The sequence below is a fragment of the Poecilia reticulata genome, linkage group LG10, assembly GCF_000633615.1.
Source record: "Poecilia reticulata strain Guanapo linkage group LG10, Guppy_female_1.0+MT, whole genome shotgun sequence".
NCBI lineage: Eukaryota > Metazoa > Chordata > Actinopteri > Cyprinodontiformes > Poeciliidae > Poecilia > Poecilia reticulata.
This window is the reverse complement of record NC_024340.1, coordinates 5,887,925-5,905,339: the sequence shown is the minus strand read 5'-3', so window position 1 is coordinate 5,905,339 and position 17,415 is coordinate 5,887,925. Positions and strand designations below refer to the sequence as shown.

The 17,415-nt window shown below is 42.8% G+C and overlaps 1 protein-coding gene across 3 annotated transcripts in view; it reads left to right on the top strand.

Annotated features, from left to right (window-relative positions):
* LOC103470988 (UV-stimulated scaffold protein A-like) overlaps positions 1–17,415 on the top strand; it is a 35,473-nt gene that overhangs the window by 12,526 nt on the left and 5,532 nt on the right. For all 3 annotated transcript variants that reach the window (XM_008419739.2, XM_008419737.2, XM_008419736.2), the window contains exon 9: positions 16,111–16,222. In XM_008419739.2, coding sequence (XP_008417961.1) covers positions 16,111–16,222 — 112 coding nt within the window. The remainder of the gene's footprint in view (positions 1–16,110; positions 16,223–17,415) is intronic.

Here is a 17,415-nt window from a genome sequence, read left to right as displayed (position 1 = left end):
TAAATAAAGATTTTGTTTTAAAAATTGTACCTGTCAGCAGTTTGTTTCCTATTAGATCGCATACAGGTCTTATGTCAAGCCCATCAATTTAAATTTAACTGGTTCGTGATTTGGAATTAAATAAGATTGTTGCAGTTTTGTTCTACAATCGACTCTTTTACATAGTCTCTAACTTTCAGTCGTTATGGGTATAGTTTCTTCATTCGTGTGTATTGGAAAGTTTCAACCAATGGAGAAAAGGCGCTGTTCCTGCCAGCAGATCCTTGGCGTGCCTTTCACTAGTGTGTGTTGGACGACATTTGAAATACTTTTGGACATCCAAACAAAGTCATAAGACTCCAAGATTTCAACAGACCTAATCATCTGCTCCTTCTCAGAACTACCAAATAGACTAATTCGTCTCAGATTGTTGATGCTATCGTGTCCTGACCGCTTTCACGTTGGGGTCTCCACTTTATGGAGGAATTCAAAGGTGCTAAACTCATGAATTAAGAGACGATACACAAACTTCATTCTCTCCGGCTCACAGGCAAACAGGAAGACATTTAATGCACATCTGCGGCATCACACATTACATTTTCATCATCTCATTTTGCACTCTAGGTTTTGCACTATCAAAACCTGTGACAATACAATAAAGGAATTTGATAAAAAGAAAACAGTTCACACAATATCCAATGTGGTCGCTCACCGTCTCAGAATCCAAAATGTCTTGTCTCCTGCTTCCGGCTTCGAGCATTTATACCGTTTTCAGTCTGCTATTGTGTATTGGAAACCGTCTGACCAATGGCGTTCTGAATCTTGCTTCTGGCTCTGTTTTACATTGAGTGTGTGTTGGAAGTTCCGAGAATTCAGGGCTGACCTCGTGGAAGTTAAATCTGCTCCCTCAGAGGACCATTAGTCAAGTTGTTAGTTCTTATATATCCAAACAGAGACTCTGGCCGAGTTCCTTGCATGCAAGACACTTGCCAGGAATTTCTTGCACAACACTTACTGGGTCAGATTCACCCAGCACATTCAATGTAATACATTCCTTTTCAGTAAAACATATCTTAATGTGAATCCACATAACTTCCAACTATTAACATAATTATATTCCTCAACAAGTTCTGGTTTCATAATCAATACTTTGAAGCATTGCATAAAGGATGCTAAATTGGAATACAATAGGATGTTCCAGCAGGGCAATGATCCCAAAAATAGATCTCAGAAGTGGTTTGGGAATAAATGAGGCAGCATGTGGAGGAGCCCAGACCTCTGTCCTATAGTAAACCTAGGGACAATGCTTAAAAGATACCAGGAGTGGCAAAAGGACTGGCGAGATATGCAGTTAGAATAATGGCAGGAACTTTTTGATGGCTACCAAAAGTGTGTGAGCGACAGCAACTTGATAGTGAGGTAGTATCCATGTATCTTGACCCTGTACAATAGTTCTACACTTTTCAATTCATGCTTTGGCATATCTTGATTTTATGAGTTATATTGATTTTTGCCCCTCATGTGGAAAGACTTCACTTGCTCTTTTCTGAACATGAATTGTCTCCCAGTAGATATTTATTGGAAGGTGGTTTGTAATGGCAGACTGGTGCGTGCATCCATTGGTGCTGCTAACTGAACACATGGACTTCTTCTGAGGAATGGATAAGATGTGCAGACTTATTTAAGCACATCTGTTTTTGAGAGTGTATTCAGTCACTCTGGGCTCCATTCATATGGGCCAAGGCCTTGTTTACTGCTGATAACCCATCTTATCGCACCACAATGGATGTGGTCACTCGTTCTGCGCTGGAGATAAACAAAGAAAGACTATTCCTCTATTTCTTTCTTCCAGTGCTCCCTCCTTCTCATATGTACATTTATTGCCTGAATGAACCTTGGATACAAATAACATGTTTTCCTGGGTCAATGTACATTTTTTCTTGATTTTACTTTCATTGGATTGCTTGTTTACAGAAAGTCTCTTTGAGTTTAGCGACTTGATTTATTACTTATTTTATTTTTATCTGTGGGATGTAATGAAAGACTTTAAAATATCTTGACAATAAGATGCACAGTGGTGGCCAATCAGAGGTTTCAGTCACTGAGCAGGGATAATGACAGTTTAACCTGGACACAATGTGGTGCTTGATGGAAGAGCTCCAGGGTAGTTATTATCTTGTGTGATTACATAACCCATTCTATTGGTGTGTATGGAGGTCACAAAGGATAATAAAATCCAGAAGCCACAACACAACAACAAATTCCAAAGCCACCAGGCTACAGGACAAAGACACAAAGCAACAACACAAAGTTGCAAAGCAACAGCACACAGCCACAAACTAATAGGAAAAAGCCACAACGCAACAAAACCAACAATGTAACAGCAAATGGTTAGTCTTTCACCAGGATAATCCTGGAGATTGATGCAAAGAATCATCTTCCAGAACCTCTAAGAACAGTACCGGGGCTACAGTAGAATGGTTTAGATCTTGTGTTGGCGAGGCACAGTCAAAGTTCAAAATACAGTCTTTTGGTAGTACTGAAAATTGTTGTTCTCATATATTCAATTTACAGTCTGTCTCAGCTTAATAAATTATCTCCTCTCTTGCCTCAAAAAAATGGCAACATTTCTGGATCTACAGAGATGGAGACATACCAAAGCACATTCACCTGTGACTGCAGTAACAGATCATTTTTCGAAGTATTAACTCCGGGGGGATGCATACAATTTTATGCACACAAAAAATTAAGACATGTCTATATTTTCTTTATTTTAACATAATGGTCACATAACAATGTAGACATTTCCTAGTCATGAGGAGTTTTGGAAGGCACTTTATGCAGCAATTAACTGCAGCATTGTTAAAAAACAATACAATTATTGTTTTTGTGAACCCAATGGTTCACAGGTTCGAATTTTGGGTTGATTTTCTGTAATTCACAAAAATGTAAAAATGATCCAAGTAGTGTCGTGGAGTTTGTTAAAAAGAGTTAGAATATGCCTAACATGAGTGGATGGAAATGGGATCWGAATAAAGGCTGGCTCTKCTGTTAGAGTTCTAAAAAGGTAAATCACAGTCTGGTTCCGTCAGAGGTCTCTGATAGTAGGAAAGAAATTGTTTCCAAATTGGAACTGATGGATCCACTGGGACTGACTTGGGGGAATTAGGACGAAGGAGGAGAGACTGGCTATCGCTGAGATAGTCTTTTATCCCTTACCACAGGGCTAAACTGGGATTGTGGGCTTCAGACGCCCAGTTGGGCCTCAGGACTTTCTGTGTGGCATGATTGACCTTTCAGGTGTCGCTCAGAATGCACGTTGAAATGAAACAGAGTAATCTCCCGTTGGCAGGGGGGCGAGAATGTATCATAACGACTGTTTTAATCACAGATTGAGACAGACTGGGAGGGGGAAGTGGAGCAGACAGTTGAGAATAGGCTCTTTGACAGGAAAAGGTTTGGGAAGCTCTGAGCCGGCTAATAGACCTGCCAGGATAGGTTAGTGAAATAAAGATGTCACCTTATACATCATATAAGCTGACTGCTCCCCAGAGACAAAGGCCTCTTCAGTGTGTTTTAGGTAGAGAGGGGGTTGAGAGGAATAATGTGGAGACGTTACATAGAGAGATGGAGAAAGAGCGAGCGAGGAGTGCAGAGCTTTTTCTCATTAGAGGGACATCCCAGGGGATCTTTTCAAGGTAGTAATGAATAGAAGTGCAAGGTGGTAATAGAGATGTGGGATGTTGTGGCAAATCAAGCCTTGAATAGGTCAGACTCCACGAGAAGCTTTAGTTTGTAAATATGGGCCTAATTAGTTTGTAAATATGTTTAAATCAATTGCATAGAGCACACCTCGAGCCTAATGAATAGAACAAATATTTCAAAATGGCAAAGTTCAGGTCAGGGAGTGAAATCTGTGTAGGTTAAGATGAGAGAGGAGTTGCAACAGATAGATACGACGGAGTGCCTGAAAGTGTTAACTAAGTTAACTAAAGGCTCCCACATTCTTCATCCAAAGTGTTGGAATCGGCTTTCATTGACGTAGACGTGCAACAAAAACTGCATAGTTTTGATCGCAGAGAGCCATTCACTCTCGAACTATTTCAGTAGAGCTCTGTATGAAGTGTTGTGTGATTGGTCAGACGTTTGTGGACATATTTTATGCAGAAATGAACTCAGACAGCAGTGTTGATATTTCACTTCAACTGGTCCACTTCTACTATCTGGTTTTCTATCTGCAGGAGACATGAATACTTTTGAAGAATGTTTATGTGAGGTGGAAAGGAATTATGTACATTTGTATAAATCTTCACTAAATAACTATTACAGTGTTCATGTTGAAATAATGATTACCTCACTTCCTCTTAGCTGTTTCCTTCTTCGTTGTCCTTCCATGACCAGTGTCCCAAGCAGAGCCACTTTCTATACATTATATGTGTATCATTGATTTTTTTGAATGGCATTGTGGGGAGTGTCGTCTGTCAGAGTTACTAGTGCTAGGTCTTTATTAAGCTCATCGGCTTTCTAGAGTTCCTGTGTTTTAGAAATGGTGACTCCCATTCAGACATTCAGTTTCCCAAAAAGACATTTTCCATTTTAGCTTTTAAATGTGAAATTAAATCATCTAGGCCTTGAGTGTGTGTGTTAGTGTGTTCAGCCAGGTGGAGAGCTTTATTAACTTGTCAGAATCGACAATGGAGACATCTCCAATGTCTTTTTCACCTCCTCATGCTCTCCATCCCTCTCCTCCTTCCTCCTACTCCTCCCTCTCCTTTTACTTACTCCTTGTTCTCCTCCTCCACACCTCATCTGCTTTTGCCTGTGCAATGCATTGCCCACTCACCCCGCCCCGTCCCCCTCTGCCATACACCTGACTTATGGCTGTGCAGTAATAATTTGCCAGACCTTGGCAGGCCAAGTGTACATTAGCATATAAATAGCAGATGCACTGAGTGCCCATCACAGTCGACTACATTTAATTTTTGGTTTATAAGATTGAATGGGTTTTTAAACACAGTGCCATCAAACTTGCCAAGAGACAAATGAAGTCAGGGAAGCAGTTGTCCGATGTGGCGCCCTGACAGCAGCTCTGTAAAGCACAGAGCTTACTGAAGGGGGAGGGTGGAGGCAGAGGCAGGGTGAGGTGGTGCTGAGAGGAAGACACCTGTGGAGGCCAAATTTAGACGTTAGGATATTTGTGACACAGCATGGGAGTGAGCTTTTCCTCTGATCATACAGTGATGCCCCTCCCCTCACACTATTACGCAAAAGGCTGCTACACTTTTCACTAGCCTAGGAAAATAATTATAGTCAAGATATGAACATTTTTAAGGTCATTCCTAAGAAAGCTTGATGAATTAATCAGATCTTCTTGTTATGATGATCATACACTATCATTTTAGATATAGCTCAATGGACGGGTCTCCTAGTTTTCACCCGGGAGACCCGGGTTTGAATCCAGGCTGGGGCAAAAAAAGATAGAACAGTGAAATTGAGCTATCCAGTGTGGGTCCTTAGGCAAGACCCTTTGAGCTTTATAGCCTATCTCATACCATGAGAGACATTGATAAGCACGACATGCCGGCTCAAACGTCGCCCAGCCAAACAAGGTCTGCGTCAGGTGCTGGATAACCAGAGCACCTTGGTGAAAAATGGGCTACTGGAACAAGACGGAAATGAGCGAGAAGTGAAAACATGGATCTTTTGGAATGCTACTACTCGAGTAACCCTAGGCAGAGAGGCTACATGCAAAGAATGTGGGAGGAAMGGTTAGTTCGACATCCCTAGTCAACACTAACTGCCAAACAACTAGCAGCTCAGTTCCAACAGCCGCAAACAGCAACTGCTGTCACAACTTGAGATTGACGAGGTACAACACAAATGCTATGGCAAGGGGGAGGAGCCAGGATGCCAGGTCAGAGGGGAGTTAACTACAACTACCTGGCCAGAAACTGTGTATGTAGTCACAATAATAAACAAACCATCAAAGCTGAACAAGGCAGCAACTGACCTGAGAGAGAGGATCGTGGCCCGAATGAACACCAGGCAAACCCAACGCCAATTACAATGGCTGTGGGCAATACCATCAGAAAGTCTCATTGATATACAGCTCAGCATCAGTGATCCTTGAGATGCTTGGTTATAAGAGACCCAATACCCACCATGGAAAAGACGGTTAGAGGCTAAAATCAAGATAACTAGGAGAGAAGTGAGCCAACTGTCAGAGCTCCAAAGGGGTGCAATGAAAAGATCAGTACCCAATAAGTACAGCCAGATGTCCGTACCTGAAGCACTCAAAACTGCCAAGCAAAGGCTCCAAGCCTTGGCCAGCTGCCTAAAGAGATAAATGAGAGAATGAAGCCAGGAGGATTAACCGGCTCTTCTCCACCCAACCAGCTAAAGTGTACTCCCAATGGCAGGGTACTAACAACAGAGCAGACCCACCAAGGCTGGAGACTGAACAATACTGGAAAGGCATATGGGAAAGGGAGRCGTCCCACAACAGCAATGCACAGTGGCTAACCTCTCTACGAGAGGACCACAGCAACCTCCCTGAACAAGCCCTGGTAACTATCACAATGGCAGACGTCCAAGAAAGAATCTCAGGTATGAAAAACTGGACAGCACCAGGACCTGACATGATCYATGCCTACTGGCTKAAGAAACTCACTGCCCTCCATGAGCGACTGGCAGCTCAACTGAACCAGCTGCTACAAAATGGGACTCACCCTGAATGGTTAACTGAAGGGCGCACAATCCTGATCCAGAAGGATCCCTCAAAGGGTTCAGTCCCATCCATCTATTGGCCAATAACCTTTCTCTCTACAACATGGAAGCTCATGTCAGGCATCATAGTGGCTAAGATTAATGGGCACATGGATAAATACATGAGCAMGGCACAGAAGGGCATAGGCATAAATAGCAACTCCTTGTAGACCACACAGTCGCCCAAGACTGCAAAACCCGACACACCAACCTGTGCACGGCTTGGATTGATTACAAGAAAGCCTATGACTCAATGCCACACACAGATGCTTAGAGATGTACAACATCAATAGGACTCTAAGAGCCTTCATTGCAAACTCGATGGGGCTGTGGAAAACCACCCTTGAAGCCAACTGCAAACCACTTGCACAAGTGTCCATCAAATGTGGCATATACSAAGGAGATGCTCTGTCCCCACTGCTGTTCTGCATAGGCCTGAACCCTCTCAGCCAAATCATCAACAAGTCTGGCTACRGATACCGACTCAAGAATGGGGCCACAATCAGTCACCTCCTCTGCATGAATGACATCAAGCTTTACGCCAAGAGCGAGCGAGACCTCGACTCACTGATCCACACCACCAGAATCTACAGCACTGACATTGGGATGTCATTTGGACGAGAAGTGTGGTTGGATGGTTACAAGGAGAGGGAAGGTCGTCCACACAGAAGGGGTTTCACTCCCATAAGGAACAATAGCAGACATCGAGGACAGTTACAAGTACCTGGGAATACCACAAGCAAATGGCAACCTCGATGAGGTCACAAGGAAAGGAGCCACAGCCAAATACCTCCAACGAATAAGGCAAGTCCTGAGAAGCCAGCTCAATGGCAAGAACAAGATCTGTGCAATAAACARCTATRCCTTACCWGTAATCAGATACCCTGCWGGAATAATTAGCTGGCCAATGGAAGAGATAAAGGCCAYGGATGTTAAKACTCKGAAGCTACTAACCATGCATGGAGGGTTCCACCCCAAATCCAGCACCCTGAGACTGTACACGAGCCATAAGGAAGGAGGCAGAGGACTAGCGAGTGTGAGAGCCATTGTCGAATGTCTCAGACAATGGGGAACAGAGCATGAGGTGCTGGAGGTACCATCATGGGAGGACAAGCCCCTACATGGGATGTACCACMGACAAATAAHTGAAGTGGCTGATATCAGGAAATCCTACCAATGGCTGGAAAAAGCTGGACTCGAGGACAACGCAGAGGCACTCATCCTGGCTGCACAGGAACAGGCCCTAAACACCAGAGCATTAGAGGCTCAGATCTACCACACCAGACAAGTCCCAAGGTGTAGGTTGTGCAAGGAGGCCCCTGAGACAGTCCAGCACATAACAGCAGGAAAAGGCTGCCAAGCAAAGGCTCCAAGATGCTAGCAGGGAAAGCGTACATGGAATGACATAACCAAGTGGCGGGCATAGTGTACAGAAACATCAGTGCAGAATATGGACTGGAAGCCCCGAGATCAARGTGGGGAACACCCCCGAAGGTGGTGGAGAATGACTGAGCTAAGATCCTGTGGGACTTCCAGATACAGACAGACAAAATGGTAATGGTGAACCAACCGGACATTGTGGTGGTGAATAAACAACAGAGGAAAGCCGTTGTGGTGGATGTAGCAATACCAAGTGATTACAACATCAGGAAAAAGGAGCACAAAAAACTGGAGAAATACCAGAGCCTCAGAGAGGAACTGGAAAAAACAAGGAAGGTGAAGACCACAGTGGTGCCTGTGGTCATCGGGGCCCTCGGAGCAGTCACCCCCAAACTGGAGCAGTGGCTMAAACAGATCCCAGGAACAACATCAGACATCTCAGTCCCTTCTCACCCTCCGCGGGTGGTCTCTTTCATCCTCTGAGCTCGGGTCCTCTACCAGAGGCCTGGGAGCTTGAGGGTTTTGCGCAGTATCTTGGCTGTGCCTAGAACTGCACATTTCTGGACTGAGATGTCTGATGTTGTTCTGTTTTAGCCACTGCTCCAATTTGGGGGTGACTGCCCCGAGGGCCCTGATGACCACATGTCTCACATCCCATGTAGGGGCTTGTCCTCATCGGCAGCAAAAAACTGATCAGGTTCTTTTGCTGCCGATTCCGAAACCGATCACCCATGAGGCCGATCTTTGTCGATCACCTGTATTGACTGTTTATTTTTTTGCGTTAGTTATAAGTGATACTATCTGGCAAAATTAAAAAATGATCTGGTAATAAATTCCCCTAATTAATGTAAACATGCAACATACAAACATGCAACATACTTGCAGGCACAATACAGCAGCTACTCCAGGGGTGGGCAACTCCAGGCCTCGAGGGCCGGTCTCCTGCAACTTTTAGATGCATCTCTACTTCAACACACCTGAATCAAATAATGAGGTCATTAGCAGAATTCTGGAGAACTTGACTGCACTTAGGAAGTTATTCAGCTGTTGGATCCAAGTGTGTTGGACCAGGGAGACATCTAAGAGCTGCAGGACACCGGCCCTCCAGGAGCAGGATTGCCCACCCCTGAGCTACTCAGTCAAAAGAACAACTGAAAAACCTGCAACCAGTTAAACATTTAACAGTAAGGTTCTCTGTACCCTAAATTATGAGTCAAGTAAGTCTCAGAACCCTGCCTATATCAAATAATGTCTAGTAAAAGAGGGAAACATTCATTCAAAGTCAAATGCTGGTGCATCAAAATAAACAAACCTAAGTTACTGAATCAAAACTTTTTCTAAGAGCATGGCTGTTTAACGGTGGTTCTGATTTTCTGACTGAGCAATTACATGATGTAATAATGTTCAAGGCTTTTGTTTTGAAATTTTCAGTAAACTTAATTTTTAGTGGCCACACTAATCCCATGTGTAATAGTGATAGTGTTAAATCAGTTATATAATGCTCAAAACACAAGTAGTTGTGAATACCAGCTAAGTTCTTCTCTGTAGTAACAGACAGTTCCACCATGTTGTAGTTCTGATGTGCTGCTCAGGCCTCTGTTTTAAGTGAGAGTTTGCCACAGTTAGAACTACTGTGGCAAACTCCAGACATGGCGTGCCCTGCCCTGCTCTGTGTAACTAATTCCCTGCCAACTTCAGCTGTCACTTACAGACAGGGGGAGAGTAATTTCTGTTTAACTGACAGTTCCGCCATGTTGTAGTTCTGACATGCTGCTCAGGCCTCTTTTAACTGAGTCTTTCCCATAGATAGAACTACAGTTATGTTTCTAGTCCTAAGTAACTCCTCTGCCATGCTCTCTGTTCTGTTGCTACGGTAATTAATCCCCTGCAGCTGTTTGACTCAGAAAGTGTGGGAAATTTATGTTTAAAYCAACCTGTTTGTCCCCAAAAGAGCACTTCGAACAACTCCTTCCCGTTCAGGAACCGTGACACGTGTTCGAAAACCGTTTGAAGCGTATGAGAGGGCTATTTGTCGTCTCCAATATTCTCGCAATTCATATCTCTACCTCACTCACAGTATTAACAGCGATCAGAGAAAGATGATGTGCGCTGAGGTCTGACATTTTTCAGAAATATATGGAAAAACATGGGTCTGAGCGTGAGTTTGTCCTGTCGCACCACATCGGTCTGAAGCACCTGGACAGAAAACCCTAGGTAAATTTTGAAAACATTTTACTGGAGCAGGCATATCAATGTCTTTTTTGCAATTTATATTGCCATGGTAACTCCGAATCCCACCAAAAGTAATAGCTCTAATGCCGTGATCGAGCCGCATTTTTTGATACCACATTTGTAGGGTTCCACGCAGCGGTTCGGGCCGCATTAACGGTCACAAAAGAATAATAAATAATCCAGACATTCTATTGGGTGTAGAACAATAGGTGCCTGCCATGCAATGCATGGAGGCAGTGACTGACTTCCAAGACAAGTTAGTCACTGCTCTCCCTATGCATTGCTATATTGCCCTCAACAACTTTAGCATAGTGCCAAACTTGAAATCGTTTTTCCACAGAATACACCTATCCTGGAACGGGCTGGCAATTAAAGTGAACCAGTGGCAAAGACAAATGAATTGACGCGCTTAAAGGCTTGACACGCGAGAGGCGACTTTGCTCCTTCTTCATTCATTTCCTATAGAACTTCCACCATGAGGCGACAATCGCTTGTTCTCCTCCAGCCAAGCAACCGATGACATTACGCATGTGAACTCGCATGTGAAATTTTGGGCTCGTTACTCGTCATGCACACATGGGCTGGTGTCGCAAGGCAAGAAAGTCTAAAGATTATATGTCACTTATGGTGTGTTGTGTTTTCCTGTCACTGCTGTTCATTGCCCCTCAACGTAGACCTAGCTAGCTGCCTGTCAATGGTATATTAGCAGCAAGTTACCAGTTGCCAGAACCGACTTGAAACACAGAATTCAGTTGACAACGCAAAACTCAAACTTATACCTGACAGAAAATTGTCAGTTATAAAAAATAAATCTCGATTAAATAGACCTGTCACAACAAAATGGATCACCTGTAGTTAGCGTATTTATAACAAACTTACATTATTTTATTGGATTTAAGGCTTAATTTTAGATATATGAGTTTTAGATATATGAGTTGTCCATGGATCATTAGACTTTTAATGATCCATGGACACCTTGTTGTATTTAGGCAGCAGCTGGACAAGCAGGCAAAGTGTTTATATGGTGTTATAATAGGTGGAAGTTTGTCATACTGGACCATGGTCTCTTTGTGACATCCAGATATTTGGTCTCAGCTTTTTGCTCACATCAGAGTAATTGAATAAATTTCAGGAAAAGGTATGTGTCAGTTCATACCAAAGTTGGGGAATTTGTGTTTGCCCCAAACACTTATGGAGGTCCTCTCCTCTATTCATAATGTGGAGTCCAAACCCCCAGAAGACCTCTGAGACCCTGCAGAGCCCTTCCACTCTGCAGGGTCTGGGGCCTAACTGGCCTGTCTTGTCTCACCCTGAACTCCAGCAAATCTCTTAGAATTTTCTGCTGAAGATCTGATTGGCTTTCTCTAAAATACTGTAATGGCATTTTATCTTTGCCATTACAGTAACGCACCATCTTGTTTTACTTCAACAACTTTTCTGATTTATTCAGCTGGACTCTGGAACTCTTCTTATTTCTACCTGGCCTGGTTTTTAATGTTAGAGTAACCAATATTTGTTCTGTCCTTTTCCTATTATAGTGACTCATGGCTCTGCTTTACCCAAAGCATCACTTCTAATTTGTCTGCTGAATCTTGAGTTTCATTTACAGCAGCAGTTTTTATCTCCTGCGTGGGGTTTTCTTCCCGCGCTCGTGTCCTGGAGAATAAACCAAAGCTTCGTTAAAATGCAAACCAGCCCCTCGCGCAGCCATGTGGAGGAATAGAGGCCATATTTTAGCTGCGCCGGCCGTCAGCAAAATGTTTCTGGAGGAAAGCTAATCCTGCTGTAAGACTTACAGCTCTGCCAGGACGCGCGACAGCACTCGATGCTATCAGGCTTAAATTAGGGTGAATTAGAGACAAAGAGGCAGAAAAGCAGGGGAAAAGGGATGATGTTAGGGCAGGATTTTCCTCCAGCTGGGTGATCACTTCTTAGTCTTAGGTCATTGATCAGAGCAGAATAAACCAGCTGGGATTAAAGTAGACAAGCACAAGACCTATAGAGACTATATCAGTGTGTATGGCTGTGTACGTGTGCTGGAAGTGAATCCATTGCTCTCTGAGGATGAATAATTGTTGCAGAGGCATGGAGTAATGGAGAAAGTTTGCTCTGGTGTTTAAAATGTTACACGTTGTTTAACAGCTTTGTCTGCTCTTTCTATAGGAGAATAAATAAGACGGAGGCACAGTATCTCAAACCTCACTTTCATTCACTTAAGCATCTTTTTTTTCCAGAAATAAAAGAATCATTTGTATTGATGTTGTTTGAGTCAGCAGAAATGGAGTTTGCTTCTTTGAGCTGCCCATGTCAGACAAGATCGTTCGGTCTGAAACTGGAAAAACTTTGAAAGTTATTGAGGAAAGATACCAAACAGACAATTGGAGTTCAACATGTGGTGCCGTGCAGACGCACCCACACTCTTAAACTTGTGCACAAGCTTCAGTGAATGTTGGTGAAGGATTTTATGTGACACAGCATCAGAAATCATTGCAAAATGAGGCATAAAAGGGCTTCAGCCTAACTATAAGAGAAGATGAACGAGAGAAAAGGGGCTGAGAGGTCCAACTCAGACAACTCTGGATGAGCTGAACAGATCCTGAGCTTAGACCAATCTGTCTATAAGGCAGCCGTTTACGGTCCACTGCGGGTGGAAATCGGCCCTGATTTCCTTTAGAAGATCAGCCCATATTTACATGTGAAATAGATACTATCTCCCTCTGCAATGGTCTGCTGCTGTCCCCTTTTGCTCTATTGTGAGAGAGGACTGACCCCCAAGGTCACATCAGCATGTGTGGTTAACTATAGTCATCCCATTGTTGATGACTATCAACAATGGGATGACAATGGCAAGTGACTTGCTAGAGAGAGCAAGTCACTTGCTCTCTCTAGTGACTTTTAAGACAAAAAAAGGATCACTATCGACCAAAACTGAAATCAGGCTTTTTAAAGATCAATGATCAGTTAGAAGAATGCGATTGGTGCACCCCTCCATTCCACAAATGTAGGGTTCACCTTAAAAGAAGAGAGCCATTTTTTAAAAAAGTCCTATGTTTGCAGTGGGCTACGTTGGTGGCGTTTAGTGGAAATTGGAGTTGGCAGTTTTACAGAAGAGCTGTGGATTCAACACTTTTGAATGACAAACTAAACTTTGCTGCTGTGAGAGCTCTGATGGAGACAGTAGCGCCTTGTCCAAGGAGGCCAGTGCCGACAAATAAATACTTTGCTGCTGTATGCAAATTGTCATGATGGGGGGAAAAAACCTTTTACTTTTTCCAACATTGGCTTGTGTTCATTACGCAAATTTATTTTTGTAATTCCAGTTTGGACAAATTTATGACCAAACGCAATGCAGCTGCTGTCCTGCTCAGATGGAACTACAAGCTGTGAGAACATTCTCCTGCAGTGGCGTGCTGAAGCTGGTCTGTTGTTGGGAAGATGGGCGGAGCTAAAACCAGGACAACCTGGAGAGGAAAGGGACTCTATGGTAAAGAGCTATTTCAGAGCTATTGCTGTAATTAGCTGCAGTTTCCTCCAGTTCCAGTCTGATAGCTGCAGATTGTTATATATCATATATGATGTTTATTGTCAAATGATGATTACAGACAAGCCTGCCAAATGAGTGAACAACTGAACAGCAAGCACATAGTTGTCAGAGAATTACACATGGTGTGTAAGTGTGAGTGTGTGTGTGCACACTTCACATGTCATAAAATCTCTGGCTCATAGACCTCATTCAGTGTGTGTTGTGGGAGCGTTAATGAGTGCTAATTAGCTTTTAATTGTTTAGTTGCTTGTTAACCAAACAGCAAGTGTTGTAATATAAACGGTTTTAATTGTTCTCTGCATGCCGCCTCGAGAGCTGCCGATCCAGGCTGGTGACATGGTTAGCTGACTCTGTGCGCGTGGGGGTGTGTGTGTGTGTGTGTGGTGGGGGAGGGTGTTTTTAGTCATCATTCACAAACTCATCATTTGTAAACTAATTCAAACATGTTAATAGTCTTTATCTGCAGAAACGCAGCAGCCCTGTAACACACACATGCACACACAAATGGAATGAGTGAATGATAAAGGGGCCTGTGGGAATAAGATGTTAGTTTGACGTTAGGTTTTACTGCTCCTCATAACACTAATCACCGTGATTATGATGCTGCTGAGCTGAAGCGTGTGTGTGTGTGTGTGTGATGTGTGTGCATCCTTAGCAACCACACCCCTCTCCAAACACACACACACATGCACGACATTTGTGTAATGAAAATGACCCTCTCTCTGTACAGGAGTGTTGTGTTCTGCATTGTAGCCCAACCATCGGCTAACAACCTCACCAGGAAATTAAAAACCATAAATTTAGCTCCGCGCTGATGGCTGATCATCAAACCCACATTCACACACACACACATTCAGACATCATTACCGCCCCCCTGTTCCCTCCCCTCTAACACAAAGACATCACATGTCCTGTTTTTGTTCAGCCCTCTCTGTGTCATCTGCTTAGCTTGAATTTCCATTCCTTTTTTTTGATGCTGTGAGTATTTAGAAGTAAAAGTTGGAGCATTTTCCTCACTGTGCCCAAACTTCCTGAAATGACCACCATGTCTGTCTGAAGCCAGAGGCTGTTGAAAGAAGAATAAATCAATGACACACCGGGTTGTTATTCATTACCATAAAAACTCACACTTACAGTAACAGAGTTTATTGTCAGTCGGCGAGCTTTAAGGGTGGCCGAGGTGGAATGATCTGCTGGAAACGGGTTGAAACTGCTCTCCTTCATTACACCACTCCATGCTTTCTGAAGGAGGAAACCCTCCATCTTTACACAACCAGCACTGAGCTTACAGTCCAACATCTCAAATACAAATCGGACATTGGATTTGTTTTAACATTAATATCTACTTTTTTGAATGCACTTTGATAAGGGGGCACCAACTGTAGTTGTCTGACCAATCTTTAAAAAGCCTGACCTTAAGGTTCTGATTTGGTCAATACCATTTTTTTTGTTTGTAAAGTTGCTAAATATAGGAAAAGAGTCACTAATTTGGCTACAGTGGGATAACTCTTGTTAACAGCATGCATAACTTGGTGAGCGGTCTGTCAATCTGTCTGTCTGTCTGTCTCAAGGCAGAGCAAATGTTGGCAGTAGCTGATTTTCAAACCTTTAGATAAGATCTCCCACGATGAAGGAAAATCGGGGCTGATTTATCGGTGCACCCCTATAAACTGATAAATAAGTCTGCTTCTGTTTTGGGGGATTGCTTTAGAATCCCCAGAGATTATTGTACAATAAGGATTGGTTCAGTTCTACTAAGAAGAGAGCTCCAATATTTAGCCAGAAGCTTGTTGTATTCTGCAAAAGGAATGCTGCGTATCTGTATCCTACTGAGGGATCAGTGGATGTATATTCTGACCCTGTGTGGATTAAAGAAAAGAGATAGATTGTAAAAGCTAAACATATACAGGTATAAATATATATAAAACATCTCTTACTATTAGTAACAGATCAGTAATATCTTACCTCTAGTTCAGAGTTTGAGTTTTCTGATCTAAACTTCTTATTAAATATTCATAATTCTTACATTACCACTTGAGTTCTCTAAAACATGCTATACTGTACCTGGCAAAGTCAGTGGTAAGAAGCTAAGTTACTGATATGTGGGCATTGTTACACTGATGTACACTACACATTTTTCCTTTTGAATGGCAGCATTTTTTCTTTTGTCTTTGTAAGGTTAAAAACCACAGTTTCTTTCTCTTCCTTAGATGAAGGCTACCTCACACGGAGAGGAGGACGATGACGAAGACGAGTTTGAAGAGGTTCCAGAGAAAGAAGGATATGAGCCACACATTCCTGAGCATCTCCGAGCAGAGTACGGTCAGTTTACCAGTACAAACAAACACACTGATCCACACACACGTGCATAAACACTGAGGGGCAGCTACAAAAGGAGATCTAAAGCTGCCTTAATTTGCTCAGATCGTCACACGCTCGGTAAACAAACATTCAGTCAAGCTTCAAAGAGGCAGCTGACAGAGAGCAGGTAAAAAGTTTAAGTAAGTTTCTGCACAAGTGTCTGAAAACCAGGGACAAAGCAGCTCTATGGCCTCATAATCACAATTAACCATACAAATAAAGGACGATTTMTTCGCGCCAGAAACCTCATACCATGTTTTAATATTTTAATCACTTTTTGAATATTGTTGTTGTTTTTAAAAGTCAAGAGGGACAATGCACATCACATAATATGCCATTGTTAGCCATAACGACCAGTGTTAATCCGTAGTCAGTCAAGGTACAATCAAGACAAAGATTTGATATTTTTGATGTTTTGTTTCCCTCCAACATATGAGACCAGCAGACGTACAAATGAGCAAAAGAGCAAAAGGTTAGACAGCAGAACAATGGAGTAACTCTAAAACAGATTTTCTAAACATTTATTTTACAGATGCACTGATGTGAAAAATTTGGGCTGATATCAGAAACCAATATTGCTGTTATGGCCTGTAGCTGATAGATTTTGGATTTTATCTCTATTTCATTACCCTTTTGACACCTGAATAAAAATGACCACCACTGCTTCTCTGCTTCAGTTTAACACCCCACAATCCTTTGCTGCATCAGTATCACTGTAACACGACCAAACAGATAATACATGACCAACGTCTTCCCATCCCCCTCCAGAAACAAACGGCAACAAGTTTCAGTTGTTAATATTGGCCCAGGTTTATCGGAACAATACCGATATATAGAATACACCTTCACAGCAATCTGGCTTGTATGGAGCATGTTCAGCCTCCAGGCAACATACTGGGTAAGAGGTCATGTGTTCAGGTCAATGACCAAGTGCGTGTTTATGTAATTGCTATGTCAGCGCTAGAACAACATGCTGTTTCTAAGTATGAGGTGATGTTGGAGAGTCTTTACTATTTCTCTTAGAAAGGAGGTAGAAGCTCCAGGCAACAGGAAACACTGTGGTGCTGCAGTGTCAGCCATATTGAACCATCATTCACCATTCACATGGGTTGTATAGAAACCTGTATGTTTTCAATTGTGAGGCCTTTATATAT